Source organism: Gadus macrocephalus, chromosome 8, assembly GCF_031168955.1.
Source record: "Gadus macrocephalus chromosome 8, ASM3116895v1".
Classification (NCBI taxonomy): domain Eukaryota; kingdom Metazoa; phylum Chordata; class Actinopteri; order Gadiformes; family Gadidae; genus Gadus; species Gadus macrocephalus.
This window is the reverse complement of record NC_082389.1, coordinates 11,043,575-11,063,643: the sequence shown is the minus strand read 5'-3', so window position 1 is coordinate 11,063,643 and position 20,069 is coordinate 11,043,575. Positions and strand designations below refer to the sequence as shown.

The window sequence follows — 20,069 nt, the reverse complement described above, 5'->3', positions numbered from 1 at the left end:
AAGAGGAGGTATCTTGATTTAAAGGAAGAGGAGGTATTTTGATTTAAGGTAAGAGGAGGTATCTTGATTTAAGGTAAGAGGAGGTATCTTGATTTAAGTTAAGCGGAGGTATCTTGATTTAAAGGAAGAGGAGGTATCTTGATTTAAAGTGTACCTCGTGCTGGGGTTGATAGGGGAGGTTAACCTTATCCTTATCCTTCACAGTGGTGGGATGTGGTAATCGTTGCCATCGGCAGCGTATTGAAGAGCAGAAGCCGAGCATCGTTTACTGTTCTGCCTCCGTCTCCCTGAGCGACCAGAGAGCTGCTAATGAAGATGGATGCAGCTAATGAAACCACTTAGCACGTAGCAGCTAGCCTCCCTGGTCCCAGCGCTGGCCATCCCCACTCTAAACATATTAAACCATCATATAGCGCTCTAAACCATCCTATTAAACCATCATATAGCGCTCTAAACCATCCTATTAAACCATCATATAGCGCTCTAAACCATCCTATTAAACCATCATATAGACACTCTAAACCATTGGTCCTCAAAGTGCGGCCCGCGGGCCAATGGCGGCCCGCGGAATCATTCCTGGCGGCCCGCAATGACATACATAATTATGTAAGTTATAAAAAAAAAAGATTTTTTTTTTTTTTTTTTTTATCAATATTAATTTAAACAAATATAAATAAATATAAAGAGAAAATTCGACTCTCTCTAGCTTTCAATTAAATCCTTTTACATTTTTTAGTTTTAATCCGGCTGTACATTACTTTGAAAGGGTGAACCTCAGTTTCATGATTTAGACCTCACTTGACCTCACTCCCAGAGGTCCACGGTGCGGGTGCAATGTTTTTTTTCACCACTGGGATGCTGACGGAATGTTGGCGGCCCTCAGTCAAATTTTGGGTTCCTAAATTGGCCCTCAGTTGTCAAAACTTTGAGAACCCCTGCTCTAAACCATCCTATTAAACCATCATATAGCGCTCTAAACCATCCTATTAAACCATCATATAGACACTCTAAACCATCCTATTAAACCATCATATAGACACTCTAGTCTAAACCATCCTATTAAACCATCATATAGCGCTCTAAACCATCCTATTAAACCATCATATAGACACTCTAAACCATCATAGAGAAACCCTAACCCATCATATAGACATTCTAAACCCTCATATATACACTCTCAACCATCATATAGACACTCTAAACCATCCTATTTAACCATCCTCTTAAACCATCATATAGACACTCTAGTCCAAACCATCCTTTTAAACCATCATATACACTCTAAAACAACATAATACACTCTTAACCAACATACATCCTAAACCATCATATTAAACCATCATATAGACACTCTAAACCAGAGGTCTTCAACAGGGGGTCCGCGACCCCTAGGGGGTCCGCAAGGTACTGCAGGGGGGTCGCGAAAGTTTTGGTTGATGAGACATTTTTTTATATCCCCCCCGCAATTTTTTCCACAAATTGAAATGTCTTTAAACACACATTAACATGAATCCAACACACTAGCCGCGTTTACATGGACACTTTTGATCCGATTTCTAATCGGAATAGATCATCTATTCCTATCATGCAATCCGAATGTACTATATATATGGAATTTACAAAAGAGGTAAGCATATGTTCGTGTGCACGTACAGTCTCTCGCACGCACCTGACATATCTGGACTGGCTGCGACATTTTTATGCATTTGATTTTAATGAAAGCCCAGTAGGAGAGAGCTTTTCTCTGCCTGCTCCTTCAATTAAGAAGAAGGACAGCACAGCGACGTCAGTTTCTCGTTCGGTTTTTATAAATACCCCCTCCTCCGCCGCAAACAATACGTATTTGGATGAGAGTGCGCAGCCAAGACTGTTGGGAGAGAGAGCGTGCTGTTATGAAAGGGATAATGTACAGAACGCCAGTCACCATTGGGAAAATAAGCGATCAGCAGAGAAATATTCCGCCAAAGACATTGACGTCGCTTAGCAACTGGACCCACTGAGGTTAATAAGTTACCGGACTACTTGCGGAGCGATAAGAAAGACACTAACAAACATCACTAATTTTCGTTTCCACATTTATGCTTTAAAAATGTCCATTTGAATAGCTTTTATGCATGATTTCATGCAATTGACAGACATTGTTGATCTTGGCAGGTATCAGTTTATTATGTTATGTTATGTTTATGAATGGCAGTGGCATGGCCACCCTACTCACTGTACCTTGCACATGTTTAAAATAAAAACATTAATATATTAACCTGTGTATTATTTGAAGGTATTGAATGCAAAATAACAAGGTACATATATACATGGCACTATAGGACCAGTTTAATATAAAACACATTTTATACAATATACTGTATAAGTAGGGGGTCCCTGCTCCATCTCTCCATCAGTTTGGGAGTCCTTTGCCTGGAAAACGTTGAAGACCCCTGCTCTAAACCATCATATAGACACTCCTACCATCCTTTTAAGCCATCATATACAATCAAAACCATCATATATGCACTCTAAACCATCCTATTGAACCATCATATAGACACTCTAAACCATCATATTAACAACCACACATATGGATATATATTTTTAGTTTATTTGATAGGGACAGATACAACTCATGTGGATTGTGCACCATCCAGCAGAAAGCATCATATTATTTGTAGCTTTAGCTCATTTCCAATGCCCGTCCCTAGAGGGGCCTTGAAAATCACATCCATAAAAATATACGAGGAACAGCCTCTCCATTCATCCGCCCTCTGCTCTACCATTCATTCATCTATGCATCCATCCATCCATCCATACATGCAATAACATGTTCACATACTAGCCTACCATTCCCCAGGCTAGTCCTATGCATTGCAAAAACCAATATACCCAATACCCCACCCCCCTCCTGCCCAGGCTGACATTTCCACACACATAGACACACACATTTAAGATCTTTCCACCCCCGCACTCACACACACACACACTCACAATTAAAACCTCCCCGAAATTCCCTTGAGTTTTAAGTTAAGTTGCTTGATATCCCTCTAAACCATCATATAGACACTCTAAAGTTTAGAGTGTATATGATGGTTTAATATGATGGTTTATAGTCTAAACCATCATATTAAACCAGTTAGGGTTAGTTTAACCTCACCAAGTCACTCTCCTTGTGTGTGTTTATAGGGTTAGTGTTAGTGGTTAGCGTTACGTTAGGGTTAGAAATTAGAGGTTAGTGGTAGAGGTTAGAGGTTGGAGGTTTGGGTTAGGGTTAGAGGTTAGTGGTAGAGGTTAGAGTTAGGGTAAGAGGTTGGGGTTAGGGTTAGAGATTAGGGTTAGGGTTAGGGTTAGGGTTAGAGGTTAGGGTAAGGGTTAGAGGTTAGGGTAAGGGTTAGAGGTTAGGGTAAGGGTTAGAGGTTAGGGTTAGGGTTAGAGGTTAGAGGATAGAGGTTAGAGGTTAGAGGATAGAGGTTAAAGGTTAGGGTTAGGGTTAGAGGTTAGGGTAAGGGTTAGAGGTTAGGGTAAGGGTTAGAGGTTAGGGTAAGGGTTAGAGGTTAGAGGATAGAGGTTAGAGGATAGAGGTTAGAGGTTAGAGTTAGGGGTTAGAGGTTAGACTTAGGGTTAGAGATAGAGGTTGGGGTTACTGTTAGAGGTTAGAGTTAGGGTTAGAGATTAGGGTTAGGGTTAGGGTTAGGGTTAGGGTTAGAGGTTAGGGTAAGGGTTAGAGGTTAGGGTAAGGGTTAGAGGTTAGGGTAAGGGTTAGAGGTTAGGGTTAGGGTTAGAGGTTAGAGGATAGAGGTTAGAGGTTAGAGGATAGAGGTTAAAGGTTAGGGTTAGGGTTAGAGGTTAGGGTAAGGGTTAGAGGTTAGGGTAAGGGTTAGAGGTTAGGGTAAGGGTTAGAGGTTAGAGGATAGAGGTTAGAGGATAGAGGTTAGAGGTTAGAGTTAGGGGTTAGAGGTTAGACTTAGGGTTAGAGATAGAGGTTGGGGTTACTGTTAGAGGTTAGAGTTAGGGTTAGAGTTAGAGTTAGGGCTAGTGACCTAACCTCACCAAGTCACTCTCCTTGTGTGTGTTTATACTTGAAGTTGAGAAGACACTCAGACTGGAACGGGTCACACACACACACAGAGACACACACACACACACACACACACACACACACACACACACACACACACACACACACACACACACACACACACACACACACACGTACCTGTAGATTTTGTATCGGGTGGAGAAGCTCTGCAGGAACCTGTCTCTGAACTCGGTGTACTCGGGGCAGCGGTGGAACGGCCCTCGCTCCGACAGCAGCCAGTCCAGCTGGCCTCCACCCAGCACCCCCACCCGAGAGGAGGAGGAGGAGGAGGAGGAGGAGGAGGAGGCGGAGGAGGCGGAGGAGGAGGAGAAGAGCAGTAGAGTCCAGAGCAGCATGGAGCTCAGCCCGCTAGCACAGGAGCAGCAGCGCTCTCTTCTTATTGGCCAACGAGTCGTCATGCTGGGAGGGCCGGGAACCCGGGAGCCGCATGTCTCCTCCGTCACCTCGGAGACCTGCACACAGAACCCATTACCTACTGGGAACCTCCACCCTGAGCTCCACCCCGACCCTAACCCAAACCTCCACCCTAACCCATACCTACCATCTGACCCAAACCTCCACCCTAACCTCCACCCTAACCCATACCTACACTCTGACCCAAACCTCCACCCTAATCCTAACCTCCAACCTAACACTAACCTCCACCCTAACCCTTACCTCCACTCTGACCCTAACCCTAGCCTCCACCCTAACCTCACCTCTAACCCTAACCTCCACCCTAACACTAACCTCCACCCTGACCCTAACCTCCACCATACCACAGCAGTTAATCATCTATACTCATAGCCTTCTTACCCTGGTCTACATATACATATACATTCAGAAAAACCTAATAACAGTAAAACAACTAATATATATATAGATTATAGATTAGATAGATTTAGATATGCATATATATATGTATATATTTATGTATACATAAATACATAAAAAATAATAATAAAAAAAAATATATATATATATATACCACTGAACCATTCTTACATTTTCAGATTGACATTGGCTCATATTTCAGATATTTTTTCTGGTAATACAATACATTTTATGCATCTGTAAACCATGTCCACTATAAAAGCTCCACAATGCAGGAAAACATCCTTCTAGTTGTCCTTGCATGATAAAATAATTACATTCATAAATCATAAATCACAAAAGTCACGCCTCATCTTTATATGAATGTTTGATCAGAAGACAACGCCCTACTGTTATCTGGAGATATGAGAGGAGGGAGAGAAGAGGAGAGAGGAGAGGGGAGAGAGAGGAGAGGAGAGAATGTGAGGAGAGAGGAGAGAGGAAAGGAGGGAGGAGAGGGTTTGGAGAAAAATCATGAAACCTGCGGCTTCTATCTCCTCCATCTGTTTCTCTAACCCTCTCCATCGAACCCAGGACCTGTCACATCTAACCCAGGACCTGTCACATCTAACCCAGGACCTGTTACATCTAACCCAGGACCTATCAGATCTAACCCATGACCTATCCAATCTTGCAAATTAAGGAGCTGTGTGTAACCTAACCCTAATAAACCAGCTGTACCTTCACCATACCCCAACCCAAATAGCAGTCTTCAAAGGAAAGGCTTCAGTGCAGCATCTCATGTCGACAACTGGTTTAGTAATCTCAAGATAAGATTTAAAATGTGTCTTTTTCCTTCTTGCTGCCAACTCCGCTATAAATATTTATTAATATAAATATTTTACAATCCTCCCTAGGTTTTCATTCAGTTCAAAGAATACAAGTGCAACCTCTCTCTCCATCTCTCTCCGTCTCTCTCTCCCTGTCTCTCTCGCTCCGTCTCTCCGTCTCTCCGTCTCTCCGTCTCTCCGTCTCTCTCTCTCTCTCTCTCTCTCTCTCTCTCTCTCTCTCTCTCTCTCTCTCTCTCTCTCTCTCTCTCTCTCTCTCTCTCTCTCTCTGTTATAGATATAAAGAGATGTATACCATATACCATTTCCATTACACTGGTGGGGAAATGGATTGAGGCTAAACTCTGGCCTGTTTATGAGAGCTGCACAATTTGCCTTTCAAATGAACATCACCAGATTCCTTATCCATTACTGCTCGGAGAAAGACCTGCTCTTCTTGTCCCTGACGACACTGGGCTAATTATGAAATGCATAAAACATGTCACGACGTCAGAGAGACAATAGGAACAAGTGGAATTTCTAGCCTTGACATTTAATGTTGGCCTTGCATTATTCAAGACACCCTCTTTCCTATTTACCTTCCTCTGCATCGCCAGGAGGAGAACTTAACTCAAGGACATCTCTTGTTGAATCAGTATCAAGGGCCACCACAGGAATCGCCCGATGCTTCAGCTGAACAAACTGCGGTAACACCTTGTGTTAACGTGTCCACAAGGGGGCAGTGTAGCGTTTCCGGACCCTATGTGGACCAATGAGATAGCCTAGAAACCGAGTCTTCTTTTTAAATTATGAATATATGTGATATGGAAATGAATATATCCATCTGATAGTGATGTTGTGATGTTTCAAGAACCAACTGAAAATACAACGCTTTAATCTCGCCGAGTTCGTTTTATTATTATTGCATCTGGCTGTCCTCTGATCTACCAAATCAGCGTTTACTGAACAAAAGTTCTGTGGAGAAGAGACTCTCAGACAAATGCGGATCTGGGCCGGGGTAACATTATCTGACCTTGTAGCCAATCATGTTGGCTGTAAGTGGCCGACCAATAGGTGCTGAGGGCTGCTTCATCACCCCGTCAAATACCATGTCAAGGAACGTGACAGTCGCTGAGCCCGGTGAACATATGTCTGTTCAACTCCAGTAGTGAGGCCCTCATCTCCAGTAGGGAGGCTGGTTCCTCGTCTCCAGTAGGGAGGCTGGTTCCTCGTCTCCAGTAGGGAGGCTGGTACCTCATCTCCAGTAGGGAGGCTGGTTCCTGGTCTCCAGTAGTGAGGCCCTTTTCTCCAGTATGTATGCTGGTTCCTGTTCTCCAGTAGTGAGGCTGGTTCCTGGTCTCCAGCAGTGAGGGTGGTTCCTGGTCTCCAGTAGTCAGGCTGGTTCCTGGTCTCCAGTAGTCAGGCAGGTTCCTGGTCTCCAATAGTCAGGCTGGTTCCTGGTCTCCAGTAGTGAGGCTGGTTCCTCATGAGGCTGGTTCCTGTTCTCCAGTAGTGAGGCTGGTTCCTGGTCTCCAGCAGTCAGGCTGGTTCCTCAGACCTGGTCCTCAGACTGTTTTCTTCATGCACAGAGGACCGTCCTGCCCTCCATAGCTCCACCATCATCACACAGTATGCAGACAGTTCATCTGTTGTGGTGCTCATATCCAAAACAAAAGAACCCTTCTGCTGCCGGGACGTTGAGCCCCTGGTAGCCTGCTGTGTTCTTCTCTCTCTATGTATATATATATATATATATATATATATATATATATGGTGGAAGCGGCCTGACCCTCGTTGGTGATCTGCTGTCAGAATGAGGAGGTCGTGGGCAAATATGGCAGTAAAAACGTTCTGATTCTGATGTCATTGATGTTATAGAACAGTATACAATTTATTTATAGATTAACTAATTTCATTTATATCGTTATCGTTTTTTATCTACTTAATCATATTAAATCACTCTTCTGCAGACATTTGAGCATATAGTTATAGCGTTGTCAAGGAAACAAGTGGTGGATAGTTGCATTGGATGGTTGCTGGATTTGTAGCAGATGGATTCTGTTTAGATGCTGAGGTGTCCTGCTACTGAAACATGCGTGCCTGGTTACCACACCAACATTTTGGTATAGGAGGAGGAGTAGGAATAATGATGTAAGGGAACCAAGCTAACATTTATTGATATTCGCTACCTATCTAAAAAAACAATGCTGCCAAAAGGAATGTCAATGTTCATGTTGGCATAAAACTAGTGTTGTAACTCCGAACACCGTAGCATTGAGTTGTTGACCAGCTGCAATGTGTAGAAATTAAATAGGTTTTTATGGGCGTTTGTCCAATGACGTAGTTGGATAATCACTAAACCAGTAGGTTCAGTGATTTCCTAAACCCTTTTTGTGACGACACACTGATGTATCACAGACAGCTCCTAGCAGCTTAAGCATTCTGCCGTTGGAACTGGAGGTAAAATGGGGATGGAGGAAACATCTGGTGACTTAGGGAGCTAGCGAAGCCGCATGGCTAAAGACAAATTATTGGAACCCAGCCCTTATGGCAGTCTTTACCTCCTTTTAACAAGGAGGTAAAGAAGTTTGAGGCAGGAAACCTTGAAAGGTAAAAATAAAACATGATGAAGTACTTCTTCAGAGGGCAGGATGTGTCTACGAATAATGAAACACTTACACTCCTAAAATTAAAGAGCTGTTAGTTTTATAATGAGCAGGTGGTAAGTACCCTCCAGAGCCTGTGTGTGTGTGTGTGTGTGTGTGTGTGTGTGTGTGTGTGTGTGTGTGTGTGTGTGTGTGTGTGTGTGTGTGTGTGTGTGTGTGTGTGTGTGTGTGTGTGTGTGTGTGTGTGTGTGTGTGTGTGTGTGTGTGTGTGTGTGTGTGTGTGTAAGAATGTTCTTTGGTGTTTTTTGGACATCTTCCAGCTAGCAGAGCAAACAGCCATATGGTGAATTAGGGTCCATCAATACCTTTGTTAACATCTTCACTGGCTGATAACCAAGAGAACAGCGGGCTGTCAGAGATAATGAAACATGAATCCTCCCCAGCTGTTGGCTTTCAGCCGGTAGCTGGTAGCTAGTGGCTGGAAGCTGTTAGCTTGTGACTGTTAGCTGATAGCTATTAGCGGGAGCGTGTCTATGTTCCCCGGGTCCTAAGTTCCCCTCTTTGTATGAGACTGGGGAACATAGGACCCTTTTTAAAAAAAAGGGTCCTATGTTCCCCGCTTTTCCCAAAAAGGGTCTTATGTTCCCCGATATGTATGTGACCGGGGAACATAGGACCCTTTTTCAAAAAAAGGGTCCTATGTTCCCCGGTCTGTTACGTTTTCCACCATTACTGCCAAATTGCTGCCGAGATAACCACCATTGCATGTCTTTACCTTTTGTGGAAGACGGAGAGACGTCGGAGAACCCGACGCAGTCTATTCATATTGTAATGACCACGGAAGAGGCAACGCCGGTAAACAAACCCCGAGAAGCCCAATCCCTATAGAGCTCCCCGCACTACGGCCATCCGGAGGCGCACAGAGCTTTTGGCCGTGATATTACATATACAATTACATTATATTATTTACTATATAGAGCTCCGGGAGTCGCAAACGGCAACTATCACTTTCTCCTCCATGCTGCAGTTATCCCCGGACTGCACTGCACTGAGTTGGCCGGTTGAACGCTGATTGGTTGTTACGTTACACATAGTGGCCACGCTGAGTGACATCACGCAAATGTCGTGATGAAAAAAAAAATAGGCCTATGTAGGCCTACGGACTGTTTGACGCACATATGCAAATAGGCCTGGACAAGAAAAGATTAGGTCAGGGGTGGCAAACCTGCAGGTCTCGAGCTGCATGCGGCTCTTTGGCTGCTCTGTTAATTATGTCACTTTATCTTGGACCAAGGGATCCTTTCAATGAATGTTAGTTCAACCAGTAATGATAAAACTTGGATCTCAAACTCATTATTTAATTTATAAGCTCACCCAGAGAGAGCAGGCACCACCATGGTTCCTTTCGCTTTCAACGTGCAATAGTTGAGGTGTGTCGCGACGCTCAAAAAATAAAGGTTAAAAGGTTAAAGACTGGTATTTAGCAGACGCTTTGGGAAAGCAAAATTGACTTGCAGCGTGGGCATTGAACCCCGGTCTCCCGGATGTCAGTCGAGGACGTTAAACATCATGAAAATATAGAAATATCATGTTAATATCATGTTAATATCATGTAAATATAGATATACCATAGACATATCATCACACAGTGGGGGCAGATTCAAATGACTTTGTTCCAACATCTGTAACCCGACGCCAACAGCCTGGACACGATGCTATGATGCTAACCATGCTAACGGTTGAACCGCCACCATCACAGGGGGCGGCCCAGGTTAGTGTGTCTCTGTTCAAATGGTCCGCCTTTCGCCCTATATAGGCCGCGACTAAAGATTGATTCACAGTTTGCAAGGATCCCTGTCGTCTCTAAAATACATGATGCAGATCTTTTAATATCTATTTTCATTTCTACTTCCACGTCATGTTAAGGTGTACCCAATGTTGCAGTTTAGTGTCAACAAAAATTGTCATTAACAGACACGTAAATAGGTAAATGGAATCTCTATTTTATGAGTGTTCAAATCGCTTTCCCACATTGTGCGCTACTTAATATCCATAACGCAACGGAAACAAAGTGTACACTATTTTACGCATTATATCCCATGATGCAAAGCGTTTTTCACGATCTTGGGATTCATCAATTAGCTCTGTAAGATCACAGCGTGCCAGGGGTTGGCTTGTTAATGTCACAGTACACGTCAGGCCCGTGGACTTCCTGTGCATAATAAGTGCTTGAATTCCCCACATACGTACTCCCTAGTGTACTCTGTAGTGTTACGATATAGGGTCCAGGGAATGAGGCAACAAGTCAGCCTATTGGAACACAGCCTCTATCTCTTTCTCTTTGGATCCCATGATTGGGAACCGTCTGTCTGAAACCTCATCATTTCTAAATAACGCCTACTCAAGTCATTTTCTATTTTTCTCTCTTTCTTTTTGTTCAGAAGCTCTAAGAAACATCTACTCCACATTCAAGCCAAGGCCAAATGGTTTTCATTTGAAAGGATTGCTTTCACCAGAACAAGCATTATGAATCACTTAACAGTAAATGCAGAAATCCTAAAAGAAAGAAATCGAACACTAACCGAATCACCTAACGTTAGCCCCAAGTACATCATACACAACGCTGGTATAAACTGGGTAGTCTATTATTGAGGGAGGAGTAGCTTGTTGTATTGCATCAGGATTTTCTTTAATGTCATTCATTAGGTGCTTATTGTGCTCATTTAGCAGAAGAAAGGAAGAATGGAGCCTTCTTCCCTCTTGGAGTTTGGGTTATAAGAGAAGGTTCCCTTTCCTCCTTCACCAAACAAAGAGCTCTTTATCACACTTATCTTGTCACGCCCCGTGCCCACTACCTCCGTCAGTTGTCCGTTGCCCATTGACTTTGAATGGGGACGGTCGCGCAATGCATTGTGGATCCGTCCGTTGACTTGGAGCGTTCGCCACCGTCAAAAAGTTGAAAAATTTTCAACTTTTTCGGCCGCGACGGATCCGTCATCCAATCAGATCGCGTATGCAAATGTAAGCACTGTGACGCGACTCGGGCTCTGACGATACTGGAAAGCGGGAAAGCGGGTCATCTTGCCTCGCAACAAGCAGGAAGAAGCGGGAAGAACCCGGCGAAGCGATTTGATTGGCTGACGGTTGCCTCTGCAAAGACTACTCCCCCATCCGTCAGCCACGCCTTCCCACGTCCGTTGACTGACGGTGCAGTGGGCACGAGGCGTTATACCTAACATTAACAGTATTCATTAAACAATGGAAAACCTCCCATGATGTTAAGTGTACAGTATAGTAGATTATACTATAGTGAAGTGACATGGGATAGAGAGGGGTTGGCTGATGGGCAGAAGGCTACAGATCTTTACTTAAGGAAGAGACAAAGGGTTTAGTTCTTGTTGTGAACTCCTAACTCCCCTGACAATATAGCAGGAGAAGATGGCAAGTACTGGATCTCCAGCAGTAGTTCTGTCCATACCCCTGACCCTGACCCTGACCCTGACCCTGACCCTGACCCTGACCCTGACCCTGACCCTGACCCTGACCCTGACCCTGACCCTGACCCTGACCCTTACCCCGACCCTTACCCTGACCTAGCCTGGACTAAGTGCGGAACATTACTACTGGATCTCCAGCAGTAGTTCCGTCCCTAACCCTGGCCCTGACCCTACACGCATCTCAATATCTCTCCTCTTATAATTGAGTTGACTGATTTCTTAAGAGTATTGTTGCTGTTTGATAGAACCAGGGGGAGATAAGGAGATGGAGAAAAATGTATGAATGGATAAATAAATCGATTTCTAGACCTGATGAATGAATGGGAAGGTTGACCACACAAAGATTTTTCATATCTAACAGTAAGTTCAGTCAGTGGAATTCATCCTTCATTTCCATTCATACTTCTGTGAAGCCAGAAACTCGTCTACTATTTGTGTTGGTTTGGAGTAGGATAATCAGAACGGGGGTATCGGAAAGAGATAATCAAAGCAGACCCAAACCAATTTTATTTTGAATCCAACTCTTTAATAAAAGGACATTTCAATAGTTTATCTTAGCTGAGCTGCTTCCCTCGTGAGTACGGGCCGGATCCTGCAGATGTTGGAGAGGGCCAACCTGCAGGATCGGGCCACCGCGGTGATGCTGCTGTGCAGCATTGTGTGCAGCATCACTTATTGTCCTGTAGCACACCGGGGTTTATCGCGGTATGTGATGGAGATTCAGCAATGTTTTGTTAGAGTTAGGAGGACAGTTGGTAAGAGATGGCACGCTCCAGTGGTTTAGAAAGGAATGAAGGAAGAGACATATGGTTCTGGATGTCAGCGGCATCAAGGGTCGGTTTCGTATTCATCCCTCAATCCATCATCCATTCACGCACCTCACCCTCCACACCTCCATCCACCCCACATATAACTGCCTTGCTACTTTTTTAGCTTTCAAAGAATGCATTGAATAAAACAAGCCATTAAATGTGGCACATTTATAACTGACTTTAGAATCCTATTCCTATAAACACATTTCATAAGCTGCTGGGGTTATGGCACGTGCTGTTCCCAGCTTGGTGGAGATAAAATGAAGTCATATTTCTATGTTATGAACGTACCGTAATAATTCCTGACAGGTAGAATGCTTGACCCCTGAACCCAGTTGAGGCTGAGACACAGGACATAAAGCAAACAAGTCTCCCCCCCCGAACCAGCGACCCACACAGGACATGAAGCCAACAAGTCTCCTCCCTGAACCAGCGACCCACACAGGACATAAAGCAAACAAGTCTCCTCCCTGAACCAGCGACCCACACAGGACATAAAGCCAAAAGGTCTCCGCCCCGAACCAGCAACCCACACAGGACATAAAGCCAACAAGACTCAGCCGCGAATTAGCGACCCGAGTTCAGCCTGGTGTGACGGCTGAGGGGGACCTAGGGGGATAGGGCTGTATCATGGTCTAGGGTTAGGGCTATATCATGGTCTAGGGTTAGGGCTATATCATGGTCTAGGGCTATATCATGGTCTAGGGCTGTATCATGGTCTAGGGTTAGGGCTATATCATGGACTAGGGTTAGGGCTTTATCATGGTCCAGAGTTAGGTCTATATCATGGTCTAAGGTTATGTCTATATCATGGTCTAGGTAGGGTTAGGGCTATGTCATGGTGTAGGGTAAGGACTATATCATGGGTTAGGGTTAGTTCATGGATAGGGTCAGGGTTATGGTTAGGGTTAGTTGATGGGTTAGGGTGAGTTGATGGGTTAGAAATAGTTCATTGGTAAGGGTTAGGGTTCAGTGCCGGAATGGAGCACTGATGCTCTCGGAGGGTTGCCCCTGGCAACGATTCCCTGGCAATGTCGCCATGCCAACTCCAATCATGTGCCCTCCCCTCTTCTCCTGAGAACCGGCAGCCATCGACAGCAAAACAAACACCGTCTGTCATCTCTCTGGGGCGAGAGACGACCAGACACAGTGAGGAAGAGAGACAGCCAGAATCAGTGAGGCAGAGAGACAGCCAGAAACAGTGAGGCAGAGAGACAGCCAGACACCGTGAGGCAGAGAGACAGCTAGAAACAGTGAGGGAGAGAGACAGCCAGACACCGTGAGGCAGAGAGACAGCTAGAAACAGTGAGGCAGAGAGACAGCCAGACACCGTGAGGCAGAGAGACAGCCACACACCGTGAGGCAGAGAGACAGCCACACACCGTGAGGCAGAGAGACAGCCACACACCGTGAGGCAGAGAGACAGCCACACACCGTGAGGCAGAGAGACAGCCAGACACAGTGAGGCAGAGAGACATTCAGAGACAGAGATATGGGAGATAGAGGGAGGAAGAGAGAGACAGAGATATGCGAGATAGAGGGAGGAAGAGAGAGACAGTGATATGCGAGATAGATGGAGAGAGACAGAGATATGGGAGATAGAGGTAGGAAGAGAGACAGAGGGACATCGAGCAAGAGAGAGGCTGGGATAGAGAGAGAGGCAGAGTGAGAGAGATGTTTGGAGGAATAGATTGGAAGGTGATATTAAAGGGAAGAAGAATGAATCGCGGTTGAAGATGGGAGGAGATTAATTTCTGAGTCTATTGAAGATCCGAGATGGCTGAGATCAACATATTTCATTTCAGATCAACAAGTTTAATGTTTAAATAATAATAATAATAAGAATAAATAATTGTGTCACTGGCTGCTCACTCTGAATCGTTGAAATATTGAAATATAAAGACATTAAGAAACAAACCTTTATCATTATTATTGTTGTTATTAATGATACCTAATATATGATATTCGTCAAATGATCATATATGTCATTATATTATTAGTACTAGTACTATTAGCTTGTTCTTGTCTCCAAGTGGGAACCAGTCTAATGTCCTGAGTGGTGGGCCTTAAGCCTCATTAACAGATTGATTCTACTTCTACTTCCCAGTCGGGACGGCCTCAGTAAAATCTCATGGTCATCAGAGTGCAGATCCGCTGACTAGGCCTCGGCCAGAAATAGCTTCTGGTCTTCAGGGTACTGCCTTCCAAGATAGCTATTTGATACCTTAATACCTCCCTCATCTGACTCACAAGTCATGCCTCCTACATCTGACTCTTGAAGACGATACCACCTCCTCTAGACCAGGTACCACCTCCTCTAGACCAGGTACCACCTCCTCTAGACCAGGTACCACCTCCTCTAGACCTGGTCCCACCTCCTCTAGACCTGGTACCACCTCCTCTAGACCTGGTCCCACCTCCTCTAGACCTGGTACCACCTCCTCTAGACCAGGTACCACCTCCTCTAGACCAGGTACCACCTCCTCTAGACCAGGTACCACCTCCTCTAGACCAGGTACCACCTCCTCTAGACCTGGTACCACCTCCTCTAGACCAGGTACCACCTCCTCTAGACCAGGTACCACCTCCTCTAGACCAGGTACCACCTCCTCTAGACCAGGTACCACCTCCTCTAGACCAGGTACCACCTCCTCTAGACCAGGTACCACCTCCTCTAGACCAGGTACCAACTCCTCTAGACCTGGTACCACCTCCTCTAGACCAGGTACCACCTCCTCTAGACCAGGTACCACCTCCTCTAGACCTGGTACCACCTCCTCTAGACCAGGTACCACCTCCTCTAGACCAGGTACCACCTCCTCTAGACCAGGTACCACCTCCTCTAGACCAGGTACCACCTCCTCTAGACCTGGTACCACCTCCTCTAGACCAGGTACCACCTCCTCTAGACCAGGTACCACCTCCTCTAGACCAGGTACCACCTCCTCTAGACCAGGTACCACCTCCTCTAGACCAGGTACCACCTCCTCTAGACCTGGTACCACCTCCTCTAGACCAGGCTGAAACGTATTTTCAACGTTCATCTGTGTGTGTGTGTGTGTGTGTGTGTGTGTGTGTGTGTGTGTGTGTGTGTGTGTGTGTGTGTGTGTGTGTGTGTGTGTGTGTGTGTGTGTGTTGTGGCATCCCGCCACGTGGTCCCCGGCCTGGACGGGCCCGGGGTACCGTAGAGGACGGGGTGTACCACCCCCACCCACCAGCCGGCGAGAGAGAGCAGCCCTTTCGGCACCCCAATCAGGGTGATTGGGGGACACCTGGCCGAAAGCACGGGGGCCATTTTAAAAGGAGGCACAGCACAGCACGGGTCGGGAGCAGGAAGGAAGGGCTCGTGGCAAGGAGAGAGCCTAGAGGCCCACGGAGGCCCTAGAGACCGCGACTCCTTCTTTGGTTTGATTGTTTCGTTGTTGTTACGTTGATGTTAAATAAATGCCTGAAATGGCTAAAACCCCACTGCCAAGCAAGTCTTGTACGTGGATTCCGGCTCAACCGAGCACTGGGATACCACAGTGTGTGTGTGTGTGTGTGTGTGTGTGTGTGTGTGTGTGTGTGTGTGTGTGTGTGTGTTAATCCTATACTCCTCAGCCCTGAACACAGTACCCTAAACCCCTAACCCCTGGCCCTAACCCCTGACCCTATCTCCTGACCCCTGACCCCTGACCCCTCTTGGCCTCTAACCTGTAAAACAAGTTTCTTGGGATGTGTTGGTAGTAAAATATGAAGTGTGAATACAATATGACTAAATAACTAAGGTACCATGACTTCGTTAGTAGAATATAAGTTATTTGTTATAAAATATAACTTAGTTAGTCAAATATGAGTTACTGTATATATAACATGACTCATTTAGTATATGAGTCAGTGGTTATATAATATAACTTAGTAAAGCGAGAGGGCGATAGAGAGAGAAAGCTTGAGAGAGAGAGAGAGAGAGAGAATGAGAGAGAGAGAGAGAGAGAGAGAGAGAGAGAGAGAGAGAGAGAGAGAGAGAGAGAGAGAGGGAGAGAGACACAGACAGTCAGACAGAGAGACTGAGAGAAAAGGAGAGCGAGGCAGAGAGAGAGAGAGAGAGAGAAAGAGAAAGAGAGAGAGAGAGAGAGAGAGAGAGAGAGAGAGAGAGAGAGAGAGAGAGAGAGAGGAGAGCGACAGAATGAGGAGGATCCGTCTGAACGAATCGGTCTAGGGAGGCCATAAAGACGTCCGAGGAGAGACGAGGAGGCTGGTGATGATTTAGGGTTTAATCCCAGGATGCCGTCTGTCTGGGGAGAGTCCCAGAACGGGGGTATCGGAAACTATAAGATCCAGAGGAAGCACCTCTCTCTCTCTCTCTCTCTCTCTCTCTCTCTCTCTCTCTCTCTCTCTCTCTCTCTCACTCTCTCTGTCTCTCTCTCTCTCTCTCTCTCTCTCTCTCTCTCTCTCTCTCTCTCTCTCTCTCTCTCTCTCTCTCTCTCTCTCTCTCTCTCTCTCTCTCTCTCCCTCTCCCAGTCTTCAGTTAACATATTCTGGAGCTAGATGGAGATTGTAAAACGCTCCTAATGTCTCTGGACCGCATTGTCAGAGGATCAAGTAAAACCGTCGAAAGGTTCTTTGGTAGGTTGAGGTGAAGATGGAGGTGTAAAGAGGTTCTCTGGTAGGATGAGGTGAAGATGGAGGTGTAAAGAGGTTCTCTGGTAGGGTGAGGTGAGGGTGGAGGTGTAAAGAGGTTCTCTGGTAGGGTGAGGTGAAGGTGGAGGTGTAAAGAGGTTCTCTGGTAGGATGAGGTGAAGATGGAGGTGTAAAGAGGTTCTCTGGTAGGGTGAGGTGAAGGTGGAGGTGTAAAGAGGTTCTCTGGTAGGGTGAGGTGAGGGTGGAGGTGTAAAGAGGTTCTCTGGTAGGATGAGGTGAAGGTGGAGGTGTAAAGAGGTTCTCTGGTAGGGTGAGGTGAAGGTGGAGGTGTAAAGAGGTTCTCTGGTAGGGTGAGGTGAAGGTGGAGGTGTAAAGAGGTTCTCTGGTAGGGTGAGGTGAAGGTGGAGGTGTAAAGAGGTTCTCTGGTAGGGTGAGGTGAGGGTGGAGGTGTAAAGAGGTTCTCTGGTAGGATGAGGTGAAGGTGGAGGTGTAAAGAGGTTCTCTGGTAGGGTGAGGTGAAGGTGGAGGTGTAAAGAGGTTCTCTGGTAGGGTGAGGTGAAGGTGGAGGTGTAAAGAGGTTCTCTGGTAGGGTGAGGTGAAGATGGAGGTGTAAAGAGGTTCTCTGGTAGGATGAGGTGAAGGTGGAGGTGTAAAGAGGTTCTCTGGTAGGGTGAGGTGAAGGTGGAGGTGTAAAGAGGTTCTCTGGTAGGATGAGGTGAAGGTGGAGGTGTAAAGAGGTTCTCTGGTAGGGTGAGGTGAAGGTGGAGGTGTAAAGAGGTTCTCTGGTAGGGTGAGGTGAAGGTGGAGGTGTAAAGAGGTTCTCTGGTAGGATGAGGTGAAGGTGGAGGTGTAAAGAGGTTCTCTGGTAGGATGAGGTGAAGGTGGAGGTGTAAAGAGGTTCTCTGGTAGGATGAGGTGAAGGTGGAGGTGTAAAGAGGTTCTCTGGTAGGGTGAGGTGAAGATGGAGGTGTAAAGAGGTTCTCTGGTAGGGTGAGGTGAGGGTGGAGGTGTAAAGAGGTTCTCTGGTAGGGTGAGGTGAAGGTGGAGGTGTAAAGAGGTTCTCTGGTAGGATGAGGTGAAGGTGGAGGTGTAAAGAGGTTCTCTGGTAGGATGAGGTGAAGGTGGAGGTGTAAAGAGGTTCTCTGGTAGGGTGAGGTGAGGGTGGAGGTGTAAAGAGGTTCTCTGGTAGGGTGAGGTGAAGATGGAGGTGTAAAGAGGTTCTCTGGTAGGGTGAGGTGAAGATGGAGGTGTAAAGAGGTTCTCTGGTAGGGTGAGGTGAAGATGGAGGTGTAAAGAGGTTCTCTGGTAGGGTGAGGTGAAGGTGGAGGTGTAAAGAGGTTCTCTGGTAGGGTGAGGTGAAGGTGGAGGTGTAAAGAGGTTCTCTGGTAGGATGAGGTGAAGGTGGAGGTGTAAAGAGGTTCTCTGGTAGGATGAGGTGAGGGTGGAAGAGTGAAGAGGTTCTCTGGTAGGATGAGGTGAAGGTGGAGGTGTAAAGAGGTTATCTGGTAGGATGAGGTGAAGGTGGAGGTGTAAAGAGGTTCTCTGGTAGGATGAGGTGAAGGTGGAGGTGTAAAGAGGTTCTCTGGTAGGGTGAGGTGAAGATGGAGGTGTAAAGAGGTTCTCTGGTAGGGCGAGGTGAGGGTGGAGGTGTAAAGAGGTTCTCTGGTAGGGTGAGGTGAAGGTGGAGGTGTAAAGAGGTTCTCTGGTAGGGTGAGGTGAAGGTGGAGGTGTAAAGAGGTTCTCTGGTAGGGCGAGGTGAAGATGGAGGTGTACACGGTTTATGTACAATGCATCAACCTCTCGCTGCTTTGATACTTTCTTCTCTGCATGTCGTCGCCTCCTCGTTGAGGCGTGCCGGCAATCATTGGTAATCACACCAGGGTTATTAATAGATTAGACAGAAAAAATAAGTAAGTAGGCCAGACGAAGGTAAACATGGAGGAGTAGAGCTGGAGAAAAATGCATTCAAAGTGAGAGAGAGAGTGTTGAGGCTGTCTACCTCCTCCTCCTCCAGTCACAGACCGGTTGGTCCTCCTCCTCCTCCTCCTCCTCGTCCTTCCAGTCCCAGATCAGGTGGTACACCTCCTCCTCCTCCTCCTTCCAGTCCCAGATCAGGTGGTACACCTCCTCCCCCTCCTTCGTCCAGTCACAGAGCAGGCCTCTCAGCATGTCATCAGTGAACGGATCTCTGTGTGGAGCTGGGAGGAGGGGAGGGGGCCCAGGACCCCGCCATGGGGGTTAAGGACCCCGTTCTGGGGGCCCAAGACCCTGTCCTGGGACGCCCAGTTGAGCCTGTCCTGCTCCTGTCCTGCTCTGAAAACCTCTGGAGGAGGTCCTCTGGAGGAGGTCCTCTGGAGGAGATCCTCTGGAGGAGGTCCTCTGGAGGAGGTCCTCTGGAGGAGGTCCTCTGGAGGAGGTCCTATTGAGGAGGTCCTCTGGAGGAGGTCCTCTGGAGGAGGTCCTCTGGGAGGTTCAGGGGTCCGGTCGAAGAGGAGAACCGTTGAGCTGGTGCAGAGGCAGCAGTCCGCTGGGCAGCGAGGGGTCTCCTGGACTCAGGGATGGTGGGTAGTCCACGTTCTGGGATAGGCTGAGGACCATGATGGACAGGACCTAGGAGAGGTTCTGAGGTCTACATCGACCAGGACCTAGGAGAGGTTCTGAGGTCTACAGGACCTAGGAGAGGTTCTGAGGTCTGCAGGACCTAGGAGAGGTTCTGAGGTCTACAGGACCTAGGAGAGGTTCTGAGGTCTACAGGACCTAGGAGAGGTTCTGAGGTCTGCAGGACCTAGGAGAGGTTCTGAGGTCTGCAGGACCTAGGAGAGGTTCTGAGG

General features: G+C 46.6%; 1 protein-coding gene across 1 annotated transcript in view; it reads right to left on the bottom strand.

Moving 5' to 3' along the window:
* The window catches only part of brinp2 (bone morphogenetic protein/retinoic acid inducible neural-specific 2), a 46,341-nt gene that overhangs the window by 19,775 nt on the left and 6,497 nt on the right, over positions 1–20,069 (bottom strand). The window contains exon 2 of the mRNA XM_060058859.1: positions 4,202–4,536. Coding sequence (XP_059914842.1) covers positions 4,202–4,482 — 281 coding nt within the window. The 5' untranslated portion in view covers positions 4,483–4,536. The remainder of the gene's footprint in view (positions 1–4,201; positions 4,537–20,069) is intronic.